Source organism: Blastomyces gilchristii, assembly GCF_000003855.2.
Source record: "Blastomyces gilchristii SLH14081 genomic scaffold supercont1.5, whole genome shotgun sequence".
Classification (NCBI taxonomy): domain Eukaryota; kingdom Fungi; phylum Ascomycota; class Eurotiomycetes; order Onygenales; family Ajellomycetaceae; genus Blastomyces; species Blastomyces gilchristii.
In genome coordinates, this window is record NW_003101678.1 from 629,956 (window position 1) to 652,787 (window position 22,832).

At 46.1% G+C, this 22,832-nt stretch overlaps 6 protein-coding genes across 7 annotated transcripts; 4 read left to right on the plus strand and 2 right to left on the minus strand.

Moving 5' to 3' along the window:
* Positions 1 to 11: 11 nt before the first annotated feature.
* Positions 12 to 2,133, minus strand: BDBG_03266 (serine incorporator). Its single transcript, XM_002626056.2, has 4 exons — positions 1,883 to 2,133; positions 1,740 to 1,819; positions 1,094 to 1,682; positions 12 to 1,039 (listed from the first exon to the last, which is right to left on the minus strand). Exons 1-4 carry the CDS (start codon positions 1,931 to 1,933, stop codon positions 317 to 319), a joined length of 1,443 nt encoding a protein of 480 aa, XP_002626102.1. The 5' UTR covers positions 1,934 to 2,133; the 3' UTR covers positions 12 to 316.
* A 962-nt stretch (positions 2,134 to 3,095) lies between these two features.
* On the plus strand, positions 3,096 to 5,123 carry BDBG_03267 (MFS transporter; the record flags this gene model as incomplete). The annotated part of the gene is made up of 8 exons (XM_031721174.1): positions 3,096 to 3,176; positions 3,234 to 3,305; positions 3,359 to 3,491; positions 3,554 to 3,658; positions 3,723 to 4,311; positions 4,366 to 4,381; positions 4,441 to 4,558; positions 4,636 to 5,123. The coding sequence occupies 8 exons, from the start codon at positions 3,096 to 3,098 to the stop codon at positions 5,121 to 5,123; spliced, it is 1,602 nt and encodes a 533-aa protein (XP_031577626.1).
* A 1,805-nt stretch (positions 5,124 to 6,928) lies between these two features.
* BDBG_03268 (uncharacterized protein) lies at positions 6,929 to 10,601 on the plus strand (the record flags this gene model as incomplete). Its single annotated transcript, XM_031721175.1, has 7 exons — positions 6,929 to 8,220; positions 8,314 to 8,368; positions 8,497 to 8,631; positions 9,134 to 9,519; positions 9,593 to 9,913; positions 10,138 to 10,469; positions 10,543 to 10,601. 7 exons carry the CDS (start codon positions 6,929 to 6,931, stop codon positions 10,599 to 10,601), a joined length of 2,580 nt encoding a protein of 859 aa, XP_031577627.1.
* BDBG_03269 (GATA-binding protein, other eukaryote) lies at positions 8,853 to 15,975 on the minus strand. The gene is made up of 6 exons (XM_002626059.2): positions 15,762 to 15,975; positions 15,605 to 15,671; positions 13,924 to 15,518; positions 13,604 to 13,715; positions 13,057 to 13,245; positions 8,853 to 12,962 (listed from the first exon to the last, which is right to left on the minus strand). Exons 3-6 carry the CDS (start codon positions 14,445 to 14,447, stop codon positions 12,288 to 12,290), a joined length of 1,500 nt encoding a protein of 499 aa, XP_002626105.2. The 5' UTR covers positions 14,448 to 15,518; positions 15,605 to 15,671; positions 15,762 to 15,975; the 3' UTR covers positions 8,853 to 12,287.
* Positions 14,167 to 18,745, plus strand: BDBG_03271. Of its 2 annotated transcripts, XM_031721176.1 has the most exons (4): positions 14,167 to 15,471; positions 15,538 to 15,749; positions 15,814 to 17,453; positions 17,648 to 18,745. In XM_031721176.1, exons 3-4 carry the CDS (start codon positions 17,177 to 17,179, stop codon positions 18,271 to 18,273), a joined length of 903 nt encoding a protein of 300 aa, XP_031577628.1. In that variant the 5' UTR covers positions 14,167 to 15,471; positions 15,538 to 15,749; positions 15,814 to 17,176; the 3' UTR covers positions 18,274 to 18,745. The 2 variants fall into 2 exon arrangements, with proteins under 2 accessions (XP_031577628.1, XP_002626107.1); XM_002626061.2 differs by having other exon boundaries at positions 14,178 to 15,749.
* Positions 18,746 to 19,367: 622 nt separating this feature from the next.
* On the plus strand, positions 19,368 to 22,728 carry BDBG_03272 (phosphatidylinositol 4-kinase type II subunit alpha). The gene is made up of 2 exons (XM_002626062.2): positions 19,368 to 21,136; positions 21,209 to 22,728. Exons 1-2 carry the CDS (start codon positions 19,640 to 19,642, stop codon positions 22,094 to 22,096), a joined length of 2,385 nt encoding a protein of 794 aa, XP_002626108.1. The 5' UTR covers positions 19,368 to 19,639; the 3' UTR covers positions 22,097 to 22,728.
* The last annotated feature ends 104 nt before the right edge of the window (positions 22,729 to 22,832 follow it).

Consider the following 22,832-nt stretch of genomic DNA (forward strand, 5'->3'; position numbering starts at 1 on the left):
ACGCAGACGCGTTGGTGGGCGCGTAAATCAGTGGCCGAACACGACCCAGCGATGCTGACGTCATCCGCCGTTTCTGCCCAAAAACCGCCTTTCGGATGTAGCGACGCAGATTGATGAGTGGACGGATATAGGTCCACCTGTAAAGATAATGCATTTGACTAAAGACTAATAAAGAGTGGTGTATCTACGGTTTCTTGAGCGCAAACTAACTAGGTTAAAGGGTACTATTCCAAATTTAAAAAAACAGGCCCAAATGCAACGAACGCCAACAAGAATTAGAGAAGAATGTGTCGCCAACCGTGGTATTTCGTGCTTTTTACGTAGTGTCGAATCGATCAGGTAGCAAAACCGGAGCAATCAAAGTCCATAGGTAAATCGCGTAGCACACCATAGCACTGATGATCTTCACCCAAGTAGCCCAATATGTCCTACCGACAGGAGCCAAATTGTCCTTCGCCTCCGGATCCAAATTTTGCGTGAGCAAGGTTGAGACCCACGTGGTTGCTAGGAAAAAGATAACGTGGAACAGGGTATAGTTATACTGCGTGGAGTGACGTTCATCGTCCCTGTTTGACCGGTCGTCGTCTGACTCATCATCACTTTCGTCGAGAGCACTTGCTGGCAAGCTCCCGCTCTCAACAGCAGCGCGGAGAGCCTCCGCACGCATTTCTCTGCGGCTCAGCCCAGGTTGTTGAGTTACAAGCCCATGTTCCATCTCATCTTGACCCAGGCGTGAGTAGTTATGTGCCCCGTTCGAACCTAGAGCGATACCTTGCGTAGCAGCGCGAGTAGTAGTGTATGCAATGGTCAACATTGTAACTATGGCACCGATCACGATAGAAGCTGTTCGGGTGCCGCGAGCGCGGACCAGGGGGTTGCACTGGCGGTCGTCAGGTTCCATTGACACGGCAGACAACATCAAATACGTGCAATAAACTGTAACCATTGCAGCCTGTGCCAATCCTGCTCGAGGGTTGGAAGCCTGAACTGCAGGCTGAACCGAGACCACGGAGATAATCAGGAAGACGATAAGATTGATCTGTGCATTCATATTAGTATGTTATGTTCACTTGTTAGAAAGGCTCGAACTCACTGTGATGGCAGCTTGGTTCATGGCACATCCGGAGTGAGCGAAGAATATGTACATGACCACAGTCATGGCAATGGACGCAAGATACATGCCCAGTGTCGAACCGATCAATAAGACACGCCACATTTGAGAGTCGAGCTCTTCGATCTTTTGCAGGCAGATCTCGGCCCAGGTATGGGCTAGATCGACGAGAAGGATAAGACCTAGTAGCAGGAACAAAATTGCACCGATAAAGGATATGTAGCTTCCCCAAACGAAAAAGAACCCCTCGGGGATGAAAAACGACATGGCCACCAAAAGTAACCACACGATAATTTTCGGGCCCCAGAAGCCATTTTGAAGGCCAGCCCTACCGTCCTTCGAAGAACGGACTCCGAGCAAGAGAAGTGCCAGAATGATATGAAACAGCCCAAGTGCGAAGTTGATTCGATGTACCGCTACCCATCCATAGCACTTTTCTCCTTCGCAACTGATCGGTAAAAAGTCGAATGTGAGATGTTCCAGTTTGCTTAGCGCCCATCGTGTCAACATTATCCAGGATAATATCGAATTAAACAAGAGTATGACGGCATAGGCGATTCTCGTGGCCATGCTGTTCGGAGGTTAGCGGATTTAAACTGGTGGAAGAAAAGCGGAATATGGAACATACCTGCTCTGGAACTTCCCACAGGCACTGCATATCGCTGAGCAGGTAGCTGCTCCGCAACACGAGGCGCAGAATGTTATTAACTAATGAATTCAGTGTGTTAGCGATGCCATTGTCTGTAGCTTTGGGGGACAAGCCAGGCTCACAGTGCCAACGCTAGGCACTGCCATCAAGGGCAGCGACAGAAGCGCGCCCATCTTGAGTAAACCAAGATATAATAATGGAGAGACGGTATCAGGAGCGGATATGCGCTGTGTTGGTTCAGAACACCACGATAAAGAGTGGTGGATGAGGCATTGGAGGAAGGTTTGAGAAAGCGCCAGATGACGTTGGCTCAGTAAACTCAGCCACTCAACTGCGAACTAACCCAATCCGAACTACTGCCACTTTCTGCCAATTAGTATTATTCTTCAATTATAGATGTATCATGTATGCAGTCAGAGACTATGACATCTATCTGAGAACTGATGAAAGTTCTCAGGATTTTTCTACTACTTTTCAGTGATTATTATTATTATTCTTCAATTCTAGATGTATTATATATGCAGTCAAAGACTACAATATCTATCTGAAAACTTTCAATTCTCAGAGTTTTTTCAATATTTATACAGCTAATTATTATACATTTGTCAATTTCAAATATGCAAAATCAGAAAATTCCAGCTCAGAATACAGAAACTTTTTACAAATTACAGTATTTTCAACATCTTCTGATACTTTGAAATCATTTAAAAAATAACATACTAAAAGAAAGAAAAGAAGTCTTAAAAATAGATATATTAAATATATAAATTGAAAGAAAAAGAAAAGAAAATATAAAGAAAAACAACAAAAAACATATTCAAAAATAGTGTATAACTGTTTTAACAGATTATATCTGATTTCTTTCTATTTCTTCATATTCACAGAGTTTTGAATTTAATTTAATTATTTTCCGGATTACATAATCGGCTGGCAGCCGATCTTATCTCCAGCGCCGAGGAGCAACCCTAAATGGAATCAACTTGTTCTCAAATTCCTCCGTTACTACACCACACCACGCAACGCAACATCTAGGTTCCTTTTAAATATCTGTTGGTGTCCGCTGAGAGTCAGAAAGCAGAAAGATTGAAAAAAAGGTTACATACATTCTTAGTATATACCCTTTTTTGCCCATCTATGGTTGTGGCCACGGCCGCTTCGGTTACGCCGCCCTGTTTCGTATAAACTCCGTCAACCTACGCAGTTCTTTTACCCTCCAGTATCAGACTGCATCCCTGTCGAGTCGGTGTTATACATTTCATGAGGCTTTAATGTATGGCCATACGTTATCATAACTGCCCCTTTTGTTAACGGCGCGACTGCGCCCATTATCTGGCCATGTCTTCTTCCTCCGTTCAGACGCAGCGGCTGTTGTCCATAGTAGGAGCAACGTTTGTTGCCCTAGCATGCGGAACAAATGTACGGATACCTATCTCATTAAGTTGAGTGATCGCGGACTGTCTAACATGTATGCAGTACGTATATTCAGCATGGGCTCCTCAGTTTGCTGAACGGTTGAAGTTGTCATCTACCGAGAGCAATTTAATTGCATGTATCACCCGACTCAATAACCCATAAGACGCTCTGCTAACATGCTACAGGGGACTGCCGGGAATCTTGGAATGTATGCCACTGGGATTCCAGTAGGTCTTCTCGTTGATTCGAAGGGCCCAAGGCCTGGCATTTTGATAGGGATAGTGGCTCTTGGGTTGGGCTATTTTCCACTTCATCGAGGTAGTTCTTTTCTCGTCAGAGTTTGAAAAGCTACACATAGCCAGTAACTAATTTTTCGGTAGCCTATGTATCTGGTCAGGGTTCTATGGGAGTCCCGACATTGAGTTTCTTCATGCTCCTCTCCGGCGTGGGAAGCGGTTCTGGGTTTTCGGGAGCGATCAAAACGGGTATGACATGACTGTCTGCTAACGAGTGGATGGCCAATTTATCATCGCTAACGGGACCACATAGCTGCATCCAACTTCCCAGACCATCGCGGCACGGCAACAGCTTTCCCATTAGCTGCTTTTGGGTTGAGCGCCTTCTTCTTTTCAACGCTCTCGGCGTTTGCCTTCCCAGATAATACAGGTCAATTTCTGTTGTTATTGGCTGTTGGCACCCCGACTATCCTGTTCGTGTGTTTCTTCTTTGTTCGACTTATACCGCGATCTCCTTCATACACTTCTCTCCCCTCGGAGTCAAGCCAGTTCCACGGAGCCCAGTCGTCGCGGGAAAGCCATCACAGAGAGTCCTCAGAAATAGGTACGCCATATGAAACCTCCAACCCCAATGCCCCTCAAGAGACAACCATAGGACCTACGTACCATTCGGAATCCTCTTCCCCCAAGTTAGATCCCAATGAAACGTCATCATTGGTAGTTCGATCTCTTTCCCCAAGAAGCTCCAACGAATCGCTCTACGATGAAAACACTTCCGTCGATCCTAGCCGTAACTCACTATATGTAGATGTCCGTGGTTGGTCTATGATTTCCACTGTGGAGTTTTGGCAGCTGTTTGTACTTCTAGGGCTGTTCACCGGGATTGGGTTGATGACAATAAAGTTAGTAATTCTATTCCGCTCTCAGAGGTGAGAATTGAAGCTAATGAAGTACAGTAATATCGGTAACAACGTAAGAGCCCTCGTCCGCAGTCAAATTTGTGCGTTTATTAACAACAACCATTGTTGCAGGCAAAAGCCCTATGGAAATACTATGACGACACTACGGATTCCGAATTCGTTCAGAAACGACAGACGATGCATGTGTCTGTTTTGTCCATGCTTAGTTGCGTGGGGCGGCTATTGAGCGGTATGATTCTCAACTCTGGCCATGTTTTTGACATACCAAGAGACACTGACGAATGTAAAATTTCTTCATTTATATAGGCATTGGTTCGGATATCCTTGTGAAAAGGCTCCATATGTCCCGTTTTTGGTGCCTATTTACATCGGCCGTTATCTTCTGCACAGCGCAGGTTGCCGGGTTCATGATTTCAGATCCCCATCTGCTTGTCGCCGTTTCGGGACTCACTGGACTGGCTTATGGCTTCTTGTTCGGTGTCTTCCCCTCCCTTGTTGCCCATACCTTCGGTGTTGGCGGCATATCTCAAAACTGGGGAGTAATGTGCTTTTCACCAGTTATCTGGGGGAACATATTCAACCTGCTATACGGTCGCATATATGACACGCATTCTGTGGTGTTGCCGGATGGAGAACTCGATTGCAAGGAGGGATTGAAATGTTATAGCACCTCGTACATCATTACATTTTACGCCGGGCTTGCGGGATCCGCAATAACTCTGTGGACTATTTGGCATGAGAAAAAGGTTCTCAGTCGTTTGAGTGGGAAGGGATTCCATGAACGAATTGCCTAACTTTTGCGCGCGCACCCCGGACCCTACACACGCGACTCGATCTCCAACTACCGGAGATACGAACTCCATTCTTTCGTCATTATTTTTGAAAGGCCATCGTGAACTTTATTGCAAGTCACTCTTTTGCAGTAAGCCTTCCGATATGGGCTCTCGTAATCAGCGATTACATTACCACCACCGGCATGTCGACATGTCGGCTTGAACGCGAGCATCCTCATTCTTTTATCGTTGTTTCTACCCCGCAGGTCGGTTCTCCACCTTCATCCATGTCTCGGGATGGACATTATCTTCATTCCTTTTGGCGTTTTTCGTTTTGACATTTTTGGGTCAATGCTTGCTAAGGCCAGATAAACTGGCGGGGTATCTTATTGGCGTTCCTTCTCCGGTAGACTGATACTTTTTAGATCTGGAGGTTCAATCGATTGAATAGATCAATAGCATGTTTTGGATCTATAGGCAGTATGCATTATTTAATTACATTTAGAATTTCAGATTGAAATTTGATTCTCTTGACTTCGCACGTTGTTTGAAATGTACAGTACATGTACAATGTACAGTCTATTGTCCTATTTTCTCCACACTTTTGGAAGCCTAGTATTGACAGTTAACTGTTTGGAGTTTACGTGCCCATGAATTTTTCAGGAAATTTTTCTCAGGAGGTAGGTGCAACCTTGCAACTCGGTTAAATCTGCAATTGAATCGTCCAGCGATCGTTTTGAAACCAGGAAAATTGACATCCACAATGCAACCAGGGTAGAACTATATAAAACGCCGCATTTCGCAGTATGCTATGCCAGAAGGAAAACTGGTTTCGACTTGTTCCTCTACATTGTCATGAAGTTCATATTTCACCATATTCGCACCTATCCTTCTTAATATCCTCGTCAGGTTCGTTACTCAGTCCCGCATCCTCCGATCTCAATTGCCAGCCATAGAATGCCATCACCACAACGAGTCCAGGTTGGACTACGCAGGGTAGATATGTTCCCAAGGCCGCTAGGAAACTGTTGTCGCAGAGCATCAAGAGCAAACCCATCCCCCCTCCGCTAACTGCCAGCATTCCCACTCCGATTAACCTAATTATTAGATCCAACAAACATAGTGGTCCGGTGCCACTTCGTTTTCCATGGGCTGGGTCGTAGTTAGCTATTAACAGCGCGGTGGTGATGCCTATCGCGGTGGCCACTATAAGGGGCTGAGAACTTGCCGTATGGAATGTGGGATGCCCTCGTAACGGAATTGCAATGGCAGCCATTTCCATCTCGTTCCCGCTCTGTTCATTGGTTAAAAATGCACATGTTGTGGCTTGCATAACCACTTATCTCTATCGATTGACTCCTGCACTCGGTTGAAGAGTTTTGGTTATTTAAACTGAACAGAAAGTCCTTGACTTAGGGTGAAACAGCTCTGCACCTTTTGTAGAGGTGCTTGCTTCCTCGGTTTCCTCACAGGCTCTCTACGTTGACTGACGTGGCTGTGACTTTTCCCTTTCGACAAATCAATTGGCCCCCGGGGGGAAAAAGGCTGCTATAAAGGCGGACATTCTTTTTAAGCCACAGGCCTCCGTCAAAATGCAGGTCTTCGTCAAGACCTAACTTACATGTATATTCAATATCCCAAAAACCATATGCTTTCTATAGCCTGCAATTGCTCAAATATAAAATAAGTCCCGCTTCGCCTCCTGTAGGAAGTGTACTTATTTTATAATAGTCCTACCAAGCCTTACCCACTTATCCAATTCCTTCTCCCGCACCAGGTGGAGAATTCTTTTTAAAGTCCCCGTCTTTGGGTTCTGAGAACCAACCATGAGGGAAGATACCACCGGGAAGCGATCCCCAAATTCTCACCAGAATGCGATCATTTCTCAACACGCGATTCAACCCATCCCAGAAGAAAATCTTGTTAACGAAGTACGAGGAATGTACGCGGGCTTGGTTATGGTCGAGAAGAAGTGCCTCAAAATACATCACCCATCCCGCTTGAGCAGTGATCTATCCTCGACTCCATGGCAAGCTCTTATCAGGCTGCACAGGACCTTGCTTCATGAACATCATGACTTCCTTTTAGCGTCACAACACCCCTCGCCTGGCCCAACTCTCAGACATCTCACCGTCAAATATTCAACACATTCAACACCGGAGCGAATGGGGAGACACGGGATTCATTCGTTCTTGGAAATTTTGCGCCAGCGTCTCCCAACCTCCATGGATCATATGCTATCATTCATACATGTGGCATATTGTTTTATGTCATCCCCTATAGAGCTTGCCCCTGTTTTCGAGGACACATGGATCGAATGCCTTGGCGATGGGGCTCGTTGTAGAATGGTGATTGAAGATATCGAAAATAGCGATCGGGAGTACCGCAAGGCGGATGGACGCACGGAGAGGGTTCGACATCACCTGGCGGTTCTAGCGCGCCCAAACATACCCCAACAGCTACCCCGAAACATCATTTCCTACTTCCCCTTCTCCAGCAATCTAATAACTGACCCTGAACCATATCAACGTTCGAATATCTATTTACCGGAAGACTATCATCCAAGTGGGCTACTCTGGGTGTCTTTGACAAATTCGACTAGCGAAGCATGGATGGACCATGACATGGACCTTGAATACGATGTGTGCTACACTATCAAAAGTTGTCATTCTCGAGCAGTCCTGGATCGGTTTCCCACTCTTCTAGAATTTCATCCACGATTTGTCTTCATAAAATCAGATAAAGCTCATGATGGCGTGGGGACGGTGCACAAGAGCATCAGTCACAGCAGGAAGGCAATTGCTTCAGCAATGGTACGGCTTCCGATAAGGCTCAAGTCGGTATCCTTCTTGACTTTCTCAATGCTTTTTTTATCTTACTCATCAGCTCTTCCAATCAATCAAGATGAGAAAATCGAGGGGAAAGACAATGATTCATGCACGTTGCGTGCCGATGATATTGCTTTACTCTCATTCTCCGTTTTATGTATCCCTGTTTGCTTTCTTCTAGGCCAGAAACTCGGCCAACCCCGCACTTTTGGTACCTTGATGGTAGTATTCAACATTGTCAATTTATTGACAAGTGGAGACCCTCTGGTTTCCAGAGTTGGACATTGGGTGTATGTATATCTTTCTCTCATTCCAAGCCTCAACGTTGTTATCTCATTTTAACGAAGACTACAGTAGCCTTGGGCTTTCATTCACGTTCGTAGCTATTTTCGCCGGACTGTTGGCAAGACGCTTTCGCCACATTACGCGGAGTTTTGGGTAAGATATCTCCCTCCTCTCCTACACAGCACTTTTTTTGTGAGGGACAGTCAACTAATCCACTTAAGAGTAGTCATACAATTCCATTTCTCTTAGTAGTTTGGATGGTGAACTATCTCCTGAACCAGAGTTCGGGGCCTAGTGGATCTAGAGGAGAGAACCCGGACTCTGCCAGTCAATATCTCCTCTCATCATTGGCTTTCACATTGATCTGCTGGTGGAAGATTGCCGAGTGGTCGGTGCCAATTTCGTCCACTAAAGGGGTAAACGCTACAATGGCTATACCGATCGACATGAACCGCCCATTTCGCAATTAAAATGAGCAATCCTAACGTCGATAATATTTCCTGAAACATCGGGGGATAATTTCAATCCAACTATTCGCCCAGGTGTACGGATAAATCTGTTTTTCCAGTTCGCTTTCGCGATACTTTCGCCCCTTTTTGAAACGACCAAGACATTTCTATGACACATAATCATTCTTCTATATTATTATATTCCTCTACTGTCAAAGAGGTAGATAACAGCCGGCAATCGGAATCCTAGTGGTAGTTCATCTGAATACCCAGTTCTTTGGTTTCACCATCAACCATGAGCTATGCACCCTCCTTCCAACGAACTCTCTCGTAAACCCACCTCGTGTATATATTTTCCGCCCCAGGAACACTTTTTTGTTCTAACAAATCTTGTACGAATTTCCTTTGATGTATTGAAGAGCCACATAGCTTAATAGAGCTGATCAAGGCATATCTTCACCGCCTCCAGCTGTACTTGAATTTGGGCTATACGCTCACATCATCCGCATTGGTTCCCACCAAGATCAGTACATGTAACTATATCATGGCCCACCAGGCCCATAACCTCCCCTGGAACACTCTCGCAGCCAAATTCAAGTACATGCCCAAGAACCCACGCTACCAATGGAAAACAAATATATACCCTTCACAAGCCCGGCCAAGCAGAGCAACGGACCTACTTTGCCAATGCCTTCGAACAAACCATCGAGGCTTCTCCGCCAGCGAGAGGGCCAAATACCCACATTCATGCCCGCGACGACCAATCCGAGTACATGCCCACCGCCACGCTGCGAAGGATCGAGCGCACGCTGCAGAAATTCCGCAGCGCGCGCTACGCCAAGTTGATCCAATGGGGTCCCTAGCAGAACCAACCAGTCACTTATCTGACCACAGGCTATTGTGATGGTAGCAGCACCATAGCTCTCAGCGATGAATGTCGACCGATGTCCTTTTGGGCGCGGAGCCATGACGACTGCGATCCGCGGCTCCTGCGCAATCATCTTCGACCATCAGCATGCGGCGGAGAGCTGCTTAAGATGCTCTTTTTGCTTAATGAGATGGATGTGCTTTTGCGCGTCACGTTGCGGCCGGGGAATGCGCAGCCCGTGGCGGATTGGTGGTCGTTTCCGTATGAATTTCCGCCAGATTATGGTTGGCCGGAGTTGATGTGCACAGCATTGATGGCGTATATTTGTTTGGATGTGCTGTATGTTATAGAGGAGAGGAAAGATTGTGGACAATTCTTCAGGTGAGTTGGTGGTGATAGTGAAATGCTGCTGCAGGCCGAAGTTCCGGTTTTCAGAAGGAAAAAAAAAACATCATGACGAAGAAGCTTAAACAGACCAAACTTGTAAAGACAAGGATAAAGAAAACGACACGGATTACCGATGAACAGCCGCCTACCAAATGATGATATGACGTGCATACATGTCTGCACCGCGGGTTCTTCGGCGTCGGGGAAGATATGTATAGGACAAATGACTGGCGTGACAACCCTCTCTACGGCCGGGCATCACTGGCAATGCTGCGCCAACGGTGGCCTGCCTCTATCCATATCCCCTCTAGCGCAGACTTATATATCTCCCTCCACTACCTGAATATAAAGGGCCTTCCCACAGAGCTGGGAATGATGGTGCTTGAATTTGCGAATTACGAACCACATCACCGAGCCATTGTCCCTGACGATCCGCTGCATATAGAGGATGCCCCTGAACTTTGCAAGTATCTAGGCTTCTACTGGCAGTTGCTGGTAAGATGTGATGTGCTGGCGGCGAAGGCATATGGGAAGCGTGTTGATTGGATAGGTAAGGTGACATAGTGTATTTTCCATTTGTTTGGAGTTAAATACCCGAAGATGTTTGATTTTTGGGTTGACAGTGGGTTTAATGACGAGTTTAGGAATTGGAAAGGGAATGAGATTGAGAGATGCTGCATAAAATTTGTCTGATCCGTGTTGGGCTAGGGCTGTTCGTTTTAGCCCTAATTACCAGGAACCAACTCAACATGAGACAAGTTCCAGCACGGACAATAGATATTATATACCTATGAAATCTCAGATACCAAAATGAGGAAAGGGTATTAGTTATGCTAGGGCGCAATACGGGGTGTCTAGCGTCGCTATTCCCGGGCATGATCCAACCCTCGAATCCAGATCAAACAGAGAGAAGCAGCGGCGGTTAAACCTGTCATAGAAACAACGCTAGCACAAGGACGTCGACGATGCAAGTCAAAAAGCTGAATGCCTCACTTCAAAACCCCCCAATCCAAATTCCTCGTAGATACCCTGCCGGAGCGGAATAGGAGTTTCGGCACAAAAGAACGCGAACTATCGAAAAGAAGAAGGGGGGGGGGGATTTTAAGCAACCATGCAATATAGAACCTTCGTTGTATAAAAATCGCGGCTCCCCAGTCATGATAGCTAACAATACAAAAATAATAGAAGCACACCCTTTGGTTATTAAAAGTATACAGTTTTCGTAAAAGGAAGAAGAACTGAAAAATGAGAATGATGATGATATACCAAGGAGCAAAACAGAGGTAGGTATAAGAAATGAGTACAAGGTAGTATAGAAGATAAAAATCCGTCGCAATAATAGAATAAAAAGCGAGGAAAGGGGTGAAACATGGAGAAAGGAGAAGAAAATGAAAAATAAAACAGAAAAATCCAAAACCGCCCATTCACATATATAATAGTATTACAAGTATTTTTTGTATATTCCAACCCTCTTGAAGAACCAAATAAGATCATACAACAAGTGAAAGGACAAATCCAAAAATCCAAATCCTTTTAAGTAATAATCCTCCCATATTATTAACAATAACAAAAACAAAAAAAAAAAAAAAAATCAATGGTAGCAGCGCAGGTGAAATGAATAAGAAGGAAAGGAAACCGGAAGAAGAATATGTAGGGAAGGGGAAAAAAAATAAAATAAAAAAATAAAAAAATAAGGGAGTCTGTGGTCTGCTCTCTTTCAGAGTGAGCGTGGGTCTTGGTATGCCTTCCGAGAGATGAAAGTTGAACATATTCACAGTCTGACCAAATAGTGTGTGCTTGGCACCGATGAAAAGGAGATTAAAGGGGGGAATATTTCACTCTCCATAGTTCTAATTCCCTGGTATGCTTCTGGATTGATAGGTTCGCTTTTCTTTGGGTTTTGATATGGTGTAGATGATTTCGCAAAAATATTGAGTGCCAAAAAGTAAATAAAAAAAGTAAAAGTACAGTATATAAAAGGAAAAGGGTCTTTGAGATATATCTCATGAAAGAATGCAATCGCGGTGAGAAAGAATAAGCCATGGCTGGGGTTTTCTTGTAGTGGCCGCAAGAGGGAGCTAGATGAGAGGAGAAATGAAAAATGTGAAATGTGATATAAAAAAGCAATACATTAAAAGGCAATAGAAATAGATAATACATTACAATAATTAAATGAAATTTATCAAAAATTAAAAAGCTCTCTTAAAAAAAGTGCTTTTTGCGATGAGAGTCGTAAAAGGGTATCAAGCTCAAAGAATTTTGGAACCGGAAAGGTACTTTGTTGTTTCTTAAGAGAAAAGGGTATGATTTATACAGCCGCACCGGTTGTCATATTAAGTGATCCTGGTTTTCTCTCCACATATCTCTACTATAGAGATTGGGGAGACTTGCCGGTTGAATCAGGGCTATAGTCGACCACGTCAGATAGGCGGATTTTTTTCGCTTGAGGTTCAAAGGTACTAGAACCATGTACCAGTTCCCGGTCGATCAACGCCCGCTCGAGTTCAGATATTCTTCGTTTTAGACCCTCCTCGCGCCTCTGAGCCTCTTTCAGCGATTGGTTCAAACGCGATTCGGAGTCTCGAGCAACCATTTCTGATCTTCTCGCGGTCGCGTCGCTTTGTTCCAATTCCGCAACCCTTCCTCGAAACAGTTCATTGATCAACTCGAGCTCGCTGATTCGAGTCTTCAGGGAGGTATTTGCAGCAAGAAGACTTTCGTACGTTTGTTGCGCTTCTAAATGACGATCGTTCGGGGAGGACGTGGAGCTGAGGGAAGGGTTATGCATTTGTAAGGAGGGCAGCACAGCCGCGGATGGATTGAAACTGTGGTCTGAGAGGGTGACGCTATCGAACATATGTTGAGGTGCGATGTTTGAATGGTGTTGAAATCCCGGGGTATTGGTTCGAGACAATGGGGAATTGGAGCGATCGGAAGGGCCTGCGGAACCTTTTCGCGATCCACGATGGTGACCATGGATACTTAAAGGCGGAGTTCCGGCTTCGGATCTCGAACCAGCAAGGCCATTGGCATCGATATTTGACTGTTAAAACATGAAAGTGAGCAACGACTTTTCCTGGTACCAGACCAACGGAATTCCCCCGCAAATCTACATAGAGCATAGAGCCACTACTTACTTTTCTCTTCGGTCCTTGGCCCGAGGTTTTGACCCGATTCCGGCTTTTGATGACATCGGTCTTGAGGCTTATCGGACGAGGACGACCATGGAGCTTGAGGAATAGGCCGCAGGCATTGCACAGGACTGATCCGGATTCATCTCTCCTCCAGAGGGGCGTCGTGGAAGTACCACAGTTTTGGCACACGGGCTGGAATTGGGAGCGTTTCTGGTCAGTCATAGTGGTCGCAATGTTGTAATTGAGACAAGCATGGAGAGGCAAAGCTGTGCCAGAGGAGTAGAAGGCAGAAGGAAAGGGGAGACAGAGGGGGAGCTGGCATTGATCACTGAGTGTTGATAAGATTTCGGCGAGGAATTAATTTTCAGCGATAAGAAACGGAAAAAAAGTTAAAGTTAAAAATTAAAAATTGGGGATGCCAAGCCTGGAGCCAGACTTTGCCTAATTAGGCATATCGCGGAGGTGGACGCGGCCAACTCAAGCCGCAACCAGGATGCAGGGCGTTTTGCAGCAGGAATTGAGAGCAGAACAGCCCGTATATTGCACTTACTGGAGTGTTTCCCTGGCCCCCGGTGGTGGCTCCTGGTGAAGAGGTTGCATAACTCATGTTCTGGCTCGCATTCTGGTTGTTGCTGCTCGCCGTATCTGTGGTCTCGTAGGCGCTGTCGCAGGTTGTATGGCCACGTTAGTCCCTGCTTCAACTCCATTATGAAGTGCAACAGTCACATTGCAGCTGGTAACTGCATGTCTGGTGGCAAATGGGGATTTATCTAGGCGCTTCAATGGCTACCCGATCCGGCCCAATGCCTATGCCCATTCCAACAATAAGTGTTGCCCAGTCTCTGTTGCAAAAGCGAAAATAGAACATACCGTAGATGTGAAGTTGGGGCCGATGTAAGTGAAGCTAGGGTCGAGAGGCGAGGTAGGGAAGCGGAATAGTTGAGGTTATTGCTATCCCGTTTTAATGAGTATGGTGCAGGCAAATTCGCGTTTGATAATGGCGTTGAAGTCGATGAGGGTAGGGATAGATCTGTGGCAGACGGGGGTAAGGAGGAAGAAGATGGTGAAGGAGAGGAGGGCGATGAAGTTTTAATCTGTGACCTAGTCGTGAAATTCGATACGTCCCCAGCTCGTGACGGACAGGTTCGATGTAGAGCCGGGTCAATGGGCGCAGCCCCAAAAGTGACGGGAGCCACGGTGGAAGCCGATGTGAGAGAACCGGGGAACGGGTGGAGGAGTGGCGATAATATGGGAATGGAAACGATTAAACCATATCTAATATAAACGATGCTGGAGAGAAGATGGAGTAGTACATGTAATTGAGGGTTGATAACGGGGCAAGAAGAGAGAAATATTTTTTTTACTTTTATGTTTTGTTTTTGCAGATCTGGCATCTGGGGGGACGACGATAAAGGAGTTGGTGGCGGCTGTTAGGCGGGTTTAGGCGGTGTTCGCACGGCTAGGGGGCGATCTACAGCGTCGTCCGGGGCGGGAACGGGGCCCTGGAACTCTCCATTATTGCTACGTAATATTTAGTTGCGAAGACTCCCGCCAGGACAGTATCTTATATTCAACTTAATTTTTTGCGTCGTTCTCTATTGTGCATTCCCTAGATTCTCACGTTTGAAGCAGCCCGATCTTCAATGTACTCCGTAGTGAGTTGCAAACAAAATAAATAATAAATTATTGCGCCTCTCCTACGTGGTACAACTTAAAATTACGCTTGTCCAACCTCGCCCGGCTCTTTGATTGAGCTTGTTTCTTGCTTCTCAAAACGATACAGGAAGTAATCAACAGTACTTCATGCAGCCAGTCACAGAAGACATTAAAAGGATATTTTACGAGTGTAACGTTGTGTCCTATTGCCTTGCCGGCTTCTGGGATAACATGTGCACCGAAATGCTCCTTTTAGTTTCTAAATTCCGGAGAATTGCTTTGCTACGCTGCAATAATTCTCCAACTTCTCTTGATAGCTGCAGAAATAATGCAGCAAAGCTTATCTATTTGTGATAAAGAACCGGCATGATCGTATCCCTCATGGGTCGCCAGGCTATCAATCACAAAACAGTGCAGTACCTTGTGCATGGCTATATTTCATCTATACGCCGAGTAAGGATGTATATTACATACCGCCCTGGTACTCTCAGAGCCACATAGGCCCGTGGATCAGATCTGACCGCGTTCGTAGGCTCAAGTCAACAAAGCTGCGCAGAAAGATGCCAAATCTGCTCTTATCCTAAATGAGAACTCTCGATGTCCCTCCAGATATCAGAAAAATGCTCATGAGCGTCATTTTGACATCAACTGGCAAAAGGAGTTATGTGAGTGCTGTTGAATCTCGCATAGTCGAGAACATTGCCAGCTTTGTATGAGGAGCTGCAGAATTGCATCACCGGCTAGATGGAGGGAACGAGCTAGGTCGGTTTATAGGATGTGAACCATATTTGAGATCTCGTATTTTAATTCTGTCATGGAATGCATCAGCTTCGAGCTATCAGTGAAACAGAGAAGGAGAAGAGTGAAAGAAGAGAGCCACCCATGCACAACGAACGTATTTGGTTTTGCTTCAACCATCAGCTTCATGATGGTAACCAGTTGACGAGAGAGAATTATCACTTCTAAATCAATCTAAATCAACGACGGAAATACTTATAATCGCGGATTGCTAAATAAAAATTTCCCATCAGGGGGTAAAGGTAAGTTCTAACCTATCGCCACAGTGAGATATCAGGTTTAAGTTGACAATCTCCTGCAAATCAGGCGCTCATTCTAGCGCGCAGCGTGATGGAGTGGAGAGCGTGGTGGGATCGAGGGAGGGAAAAGAAAAAGAAAAAAGAAAAAAGAAAAAGAAAAAGAGAATTGTAGGCTATAGAAGCCGTGAAATATAAAAGAACATCCCCTCTGGTAGTCTTTTAACGGGACTGCACATCGGAGTGACCACAGTCTAAGCGAATTGATCCATCATCCACCGCAGAGCAGACCACCCGCCTCGAGAGGACAGCATGAGGTCGCAACAGTTGGTTGCCTGAGAAGTTCCTGGACATATTCAATGGAAGGAAAATATATTGATCTCCTAGTTACACAGTTAAGTATCAGTCATCCCCAATTCTGACGAGAGGGTTTTTATAAATGGACGTTGACCAAGAGCCGCCCCAAAGCGAACCCGGCAGAGCTCATGCTACAGTATCAAAATAAGCATGAAAAGAACACATCCGGTACCTAGATATAGCAGTGCAAAATTGCCCTAAGTATCCAGCAACGATGCCTGTAACTGTGTCTGTGCCTGAGCAAATGCCAGGGTCCTGGACATGGCAACATTATGGAGCTTGTGGATGGGCGCTCCATAAGGCTATGATGCTTACAGATATGAGTTGGAAGATCCATGGATGCTGATCCTACAATTCTTTCTGGGAATTATCATGTCCCTCGGGAGCGTTGTATCCTGTCTTGAGCCTCTTTCCCACTCCGGGAAAACATTTTTCTTTCGGGAACGAAACGAGCACGCTAAGAAGACGGGATATTTAAATAAGGGTCGAAAGGACGCTAAACCGACTCAACTACGCAGCTAGTTTCTTAAAAAAGGAAATATTTGTGGATGAACTCAAGTAGGCGATTGGGCTCCATATCTCTCAGAGCACATCAAGCATCGAAAATATTCAAGCGCCGGCCCCCATGGGCCATTGTCCATGGGCCCACAGCAAAAGACAGCGGACAGGCTCTCCTCCTCACTCTTCAAGGGAGGAGGCTCCTAAATGCCGCCAAACAGGGGCAACCTGATACGCCCAATGGCTGGCCGAAGGATTCCACTGTCACATTGGTTGGCTTTCCAAATCCTTCCTTCGTTGGCGCGATGCGGGCCGAGAACATGAAGGATTTCCTTCTGCCTTTTAGTCGTCCCCAGGGTCACCGAACTCGATGGTGAATTTTTGGTTCTTTCAGAGCTTCCTCACACGTTGTGTTTCTTCCTTCCTTCAACTCTCGACTCCGTCATAAATCGTCAGAGCTTGGGATTCTGCGGAGAACGACAGCATTTCTCACAACCGTCGAGAACAGGCGAGGCACAACCGCCATATCTTCCTAACGACGAAACCTACGGAAATAACACCGAACACCAGTGTTAGCTATGGCGCGGTTCACCGCAACACTCCGCCTTGTCGCGACGTTGTTATCATTTTGCGCGATCGGGGTGCGATGTCAAGGGAGAATGTGCTACGCCCTCGACGGCACTGAATACCCTTTTGATGTGCCATGCACAAATGACGAGGTTACCGTGTGCTGTAATTCAAAAGACATCTGCATGTCAAATGGACTCTGTTATCTTCAAGGCTCACACGGTTCCGTGTTGTCAAGAGGATCTTGCACGGATAAAAACTGGGGCCCTGGCTGCTTTGCACCTTGTTGTAAGTATATATGCCTCCCTAGCTTTATATTATTGTTGTTATTCTTATTCTTTTATTTATCTATTTGTCTATTTGTCTTTTTGCACGTATCATATTTTGCCTGATTGCATCACGAGCACCGTTTTTCCTCTAAATGCCTTTTTCCTGCTGATTTGTTTCGAGATTATTAAAAAGTTAACCACTCCTTCAAATAGCCAGTTACCATCGCCACATCGGCTTTCCCATCGTCAATTTTGGTTTCCAAGGGAAAGATTCTAAATACTGTTGCGGCGGCTTCGAAATTGTCGACGGAAAGGTGGGCTGTCTAAACGGGGACTCAACCTTCTCGCTGCCTCCTGGTCAAGCTATCGTAGGGGTAGCAGGTCTTGTCAACAACTCTTCCCCAAGCCCCACCCCCACCAGCACTGCCAGCACCACGAGCACTGCCAGCACCACCAGTACGGGCACCAGAACCACCGGCACGGGCACCAGCACCACCGCCACTGGCACCAACACCGACCTCCCGCCTACGCCTACAGATACCGGCTCACCCGTACACACCACTCCCCCCGTAACAACATGTCCCTCTCCCCGTGACACAGTCATCGGAGTTGGTATCGGAGTCCCTCTCGGAGTCATCGCTATTGCCGCTCTTGCATGGGCCATCTGGGAGCGGAGTGGTAGACGCCAGGCACTGGCGGCTGCGTCGGCGGGCGGTGCTGTCTACTCCGCGCAAACTGAGTATGCCCACCCACCCCACTACCAGAAGCCTGTTGCGGAGTTGTCTGAACGAGGTGTTATTTCGGAATTGATGGGGAGCGGACATCATAACCTTAAATAAGGGGGTAAATGGAATGAGATGGGATAGGGGCGAGTATGGAGAGCCGGGAAGGGGAGGGGGTTCACGGAGCTAGTTCATGGTTTGCTTGCTATGTACGAATGGTAATAAAAGTACTTATCTGGGACTCCTCCGAGCCGATGTAAATATATTGGAAATCAAGTGGGGAGAAAGATACGTTCAGCTTGTGGCCGGCCCCTCGTATTTTTTACCTTTATTTTATTTTACTTTATAATTTTTTTTTCTTGTCCTTCTTGTGTGTATTATTTGTCTGATTTTGTGTGTTTTATCTGTTCATCTTGATGGTGTTGACTTTTCCGGCTTAGATAGTACTTCTCCTTTTTTGCTGTGTAAGGGAGTCATTGTTTATTTAAAATGGCACATTACATTGTTTTACTCGTGCTTTCGCTTCCCCCACCACACCTATGGTTGTTTAATATATGTAAATTCTTTGATACTACTATATTCTCCGCTCAAAAATATACTTATATTATTGATATCTTACTCATATCTGATGTTGTGATGAAGATATACATATATATATTTAATAGGTATCTTTTATATGGTGAGCCCATACAAAAGACACAAGTTGCATTGTTGTGATAATAGAGAAGCAAAGGCACAAGTAGTCCTGTTATCCAAGGGAAACAGTTTTAGGGTTGCTCTGGAGGATTTGGTTGTTTCTGACCAGTGATAACCAGTTTTTATTTAATGTTTGGTGCTTGGTTTGAGATTGCCTCAATGTATGGATCAGAGCTGCATTTTATATTCCTCAGTTGCTTGTATCCACCCACCACCATGCCTTAAAGTGATATTTTTTGGGTTATAAGCAGCACACTGACAACATTTATGTGCACAATTATAATCAATTGAATTCCCATTCATCAGTCATCAAATCTGCTGTACGGAGTAGTCCCCTTGCCAACAAGATCTCTTGATAATAGAAAAAATGTTGCTGCCTCCTCCCTGGTGTCCATTTGCAGCCCCTGAATATCTGATATCACATGACTTGGCTCCCCAGAACCCATTCGTTTACATAAGCAGTCTAGATCACATGTTCTTCAACATCTTTACAAGATCGATGTGTAAATTAAATAGGAGCCTTTATTGATCTTCATGCTTCGGCTGCTAAAAAAAACTCGACGACCGCTTTATTATCCTGATTGCGTATAACATATTTTGCCCCTTGTTGCTTTCCTCTACTTGTAATTGGTTATGTCAAAAGCGTCTTGAATTGTTGAATGCGTGATCTTCTCCGGAGTGTTGCCGCCTCATCCCTTGCCCATCAATGAAGCTACGTTCTGTTGTGCCAAGTATTTATTTGACCTTCCCTTACTCCTAAGAACCGCCCACCCATTTCTTCCTCACAATGGCGCCCAAGAAACATCGTCCTGCTACATCCGGCTATGAGCGCCTTGCTCAGGCTGATGAAGAAAGAGATCATGACTTTTACGACTACTCCGATGATGAGGACCCCTTCGCCGCGCCTCCTCGCCTCTCCACCTCCGCCCCCAGATACGCCCCTATTCATTCCCGCCCCCAGATGCATGCATCAGGACGGTCTTCACCAACTAGTTCCCGGCACCGCCCAAATAGATCTCGAAGGCGTGTGCGGAGTAATTCCGGTGTGGATATAAAGGCCATCAATATGCGGCTTGAGAGGTGGGCGGAAGAAATCGCCGCCAAGTTCAAGATTCACAAGGTTAAGGGAAAGACTGCCTCGGAAGAGAAATTGGAGATACACCACTCCGTATTTCAGCCTCCCGATGGAATTCGCCCAGTTACGTCTGAATCCCTCGAACATGACCCTGCAGATGCAGATCGGATGACCAAGGAGGAATTCGAAGCTGTTGTCGATAGCGTGAGAACTGCAATCGAGTTAGGGGTACACCCGAAGATGATATCACAGGGTAGCTCGGGGAGTTACTTTGCAAGAAATAGCCAGGGGAAAGTCGTGGGTGTTTTCAAACCGAAAGATGAGGAACCCTACGCATCACGAAATCCCAAGTGGACGAAATGGATACACAGAAATTTGTTCCCCTGCTTTTTCGGCCGAGCTTGTTTAATTCCTAATTTATCTTACGTTTCCGAGGCCGCTGCCTACGTCCTTGATACCCGCCTAAAAACAAACCTTGTCCCCTACACCGACATCGTCTATCTATCCTCGAAATCCTTTTACTACGACTTCTGGGACCGTCGGAGTGCTTGGGGTAATAGGAAACAGTTGCCGGCAAAAGTTGGTAGCTTTCAAGTCTTCTTGAAGGGCTATAAAGATGCCAACATATTCCTCCGTGAGCATCCCTGGCCCGATCAACATAACTCCGGCTTCGCTGCAGGGGATGCACCAAGGAGGAAGAAGCGTCCTTGGAATGAAGCATGTCGACCATCCGGCGCCCAGTCCGATGACGAAGATGAATATGAAGACCGTCATTTCTCCCCATCTCCTTCGCAAGAAGAGTCCCCCCATCCTCGGTTTTATTGGTCCGAGAACCTCAAGCAAACCTTCCGCGAGGAGCTTGAAAAGCTGGTTATCTTGGATTATATCATGCGTAACACAGACCGTGGATTGGACAATTGGATGATAAAAATCGACTGGCAGACTGAGAATGTCTCTATCGTTGCTGAACCGCCAAAGGTAAACGGCACAAACCATTCGGATGATGATGACCATACTCCCCCGCCACAGCCTGTTTCTTTAAGCTCGGATCGTCTAGGCTCAGGCATTCGGCCATACCGGCGCCAGGAAACGATGGTTGCTGTTAGCCGGTCAGCGACACCGTCCAATGCGCCAGATCTACCCCACCCCAGCATATCCATCGGAGCTATCGATAATAGCTTATCGTGGCCCTGGAAGCATCCTGATGCCGTAAGTTGAATACCGTCAGTATTTGCTTAAGCTATGAGAGCGGCATACTAATATTTTAATTTTATGAAACAGTGGCGAAGTTTCCCCTTTGGTTGGCTTTTCCTTCCTGTTTCTCTCATCGGTCAGCCGTTCTCGCGAAAAACTCGAGACCATTTCTTGCCTCTCCTTACGTCGACCGCCTGGTGGAGCGGCACACAAACTGCTCTGCGGCGGGTCTTCAGTCAGGATTCCGATTTCAAAGAGAGCATGTTTGCGCGACAAATAGCAGTTATGAAGGGTCAGGCATGGAATGTGGTCGAGACTCTCAAACAACCAGACCATGGACCCCTGGAGCTTACGCGAAGAACACGAGTATGCGTCTGGGACGACCTGGTCGACATCCCCGTTGCCATCCCGCTCCGCGTCTCTTCTACCGAAATGCAGAAGCGACGAGAGCTAGATCGCGAGCAGGAGGAGATGGATATCAGTACAGCCATATCATCCAACTCTGGGCCACACCGTGATCTCTTAAACCTAGGCTCACCATCCCATGAACTTCCCAACCCTAACAGATTCGCGCTGTCCCGCGATGAGAGAGGCTCCGCAGACTCCAGCGGCAGAAGAGAAGTGGCGGGCAGCCCGACTTCGCTTGGTGGTTTTAGCCATAGCAACTTTGACGGGGTAGACGAAGACAACGAGCGGGATCTCACAGCGAGCTGGACAGCTGCTCCCGTCCGCGCTACTGCATCTAACCCATCGAGGCCCAAATTAGGTGTCGATTCCAAACATGCAGCACATAAAAAGAACGCCGCATCCTTTACTCATCGGCGGGGCAGCGTGGCGTTTATGTTCGGCGGCGATGATCTTGAAGGTGACCTTGGCTACGCGGCGGCGGAAGAGATGGAAGGGAATGAGCGCAAGGTGATCGTCGAGCGACTCGAGGCTGTCAAGAGCAAGAACCCGGTTTTCACCTGGTGCTGAACAGGAAGAAGTGCAATCTAATGATTATAAACATTTATTCCTTTGCTCATTCACATACATGGTTTTGGTTGGGCAAAATGCACCTTTCACTTACCTTAATGTTCTCTGTTTTGTTCCCGCCTTGCCCCCCTCTCTCCAATGCGGGGGGTTTCTTCTCCCAATGATATGTCTATCTCTTTATTTCGCATTTCCCGTTTTACGTTTGTCATCTATGTCTAGGATATACAATTGGGGTCATGGCATGAGCATATGGAGTTATATTAGCGTTGTTGGCATGTTCCACTTTCCTGTCTTCTTTGCTTTTCTCATTCTTTTCATTACGGTCTTTTATTAAAGGGAGGATTCTTTATTTTTGACCGGCTTGTGGTGGAATTAATAGAAACCTGCCTTCCTTGGGTTCGCCAATATCGTTTCTTATTCGTGGTGTTTTCCGGGTGGTATCGCAAGCATGCCCAAGATACATAGCTCTTCAACTTTTGCCTTCTCGATAATGTCTTTCCATTTTTTGCCGAATTATATTTATATCTTATTTCCTTCTACTAACCTAGAATATGTATATACGTACATAATATTAAATAACCCAATACTTTCCCTGTTATCAAGTCTATTCTTTCCCCCGCAAAATGTCTGCGTATCTTTCTTGGCCGAGTTTAAATATCCACCTATACCTATTTAGGTCAGGTCACATGCCACTCCGGCTTATCTTATCTGCTAGCGCCATCTCGACTCTTTCCCC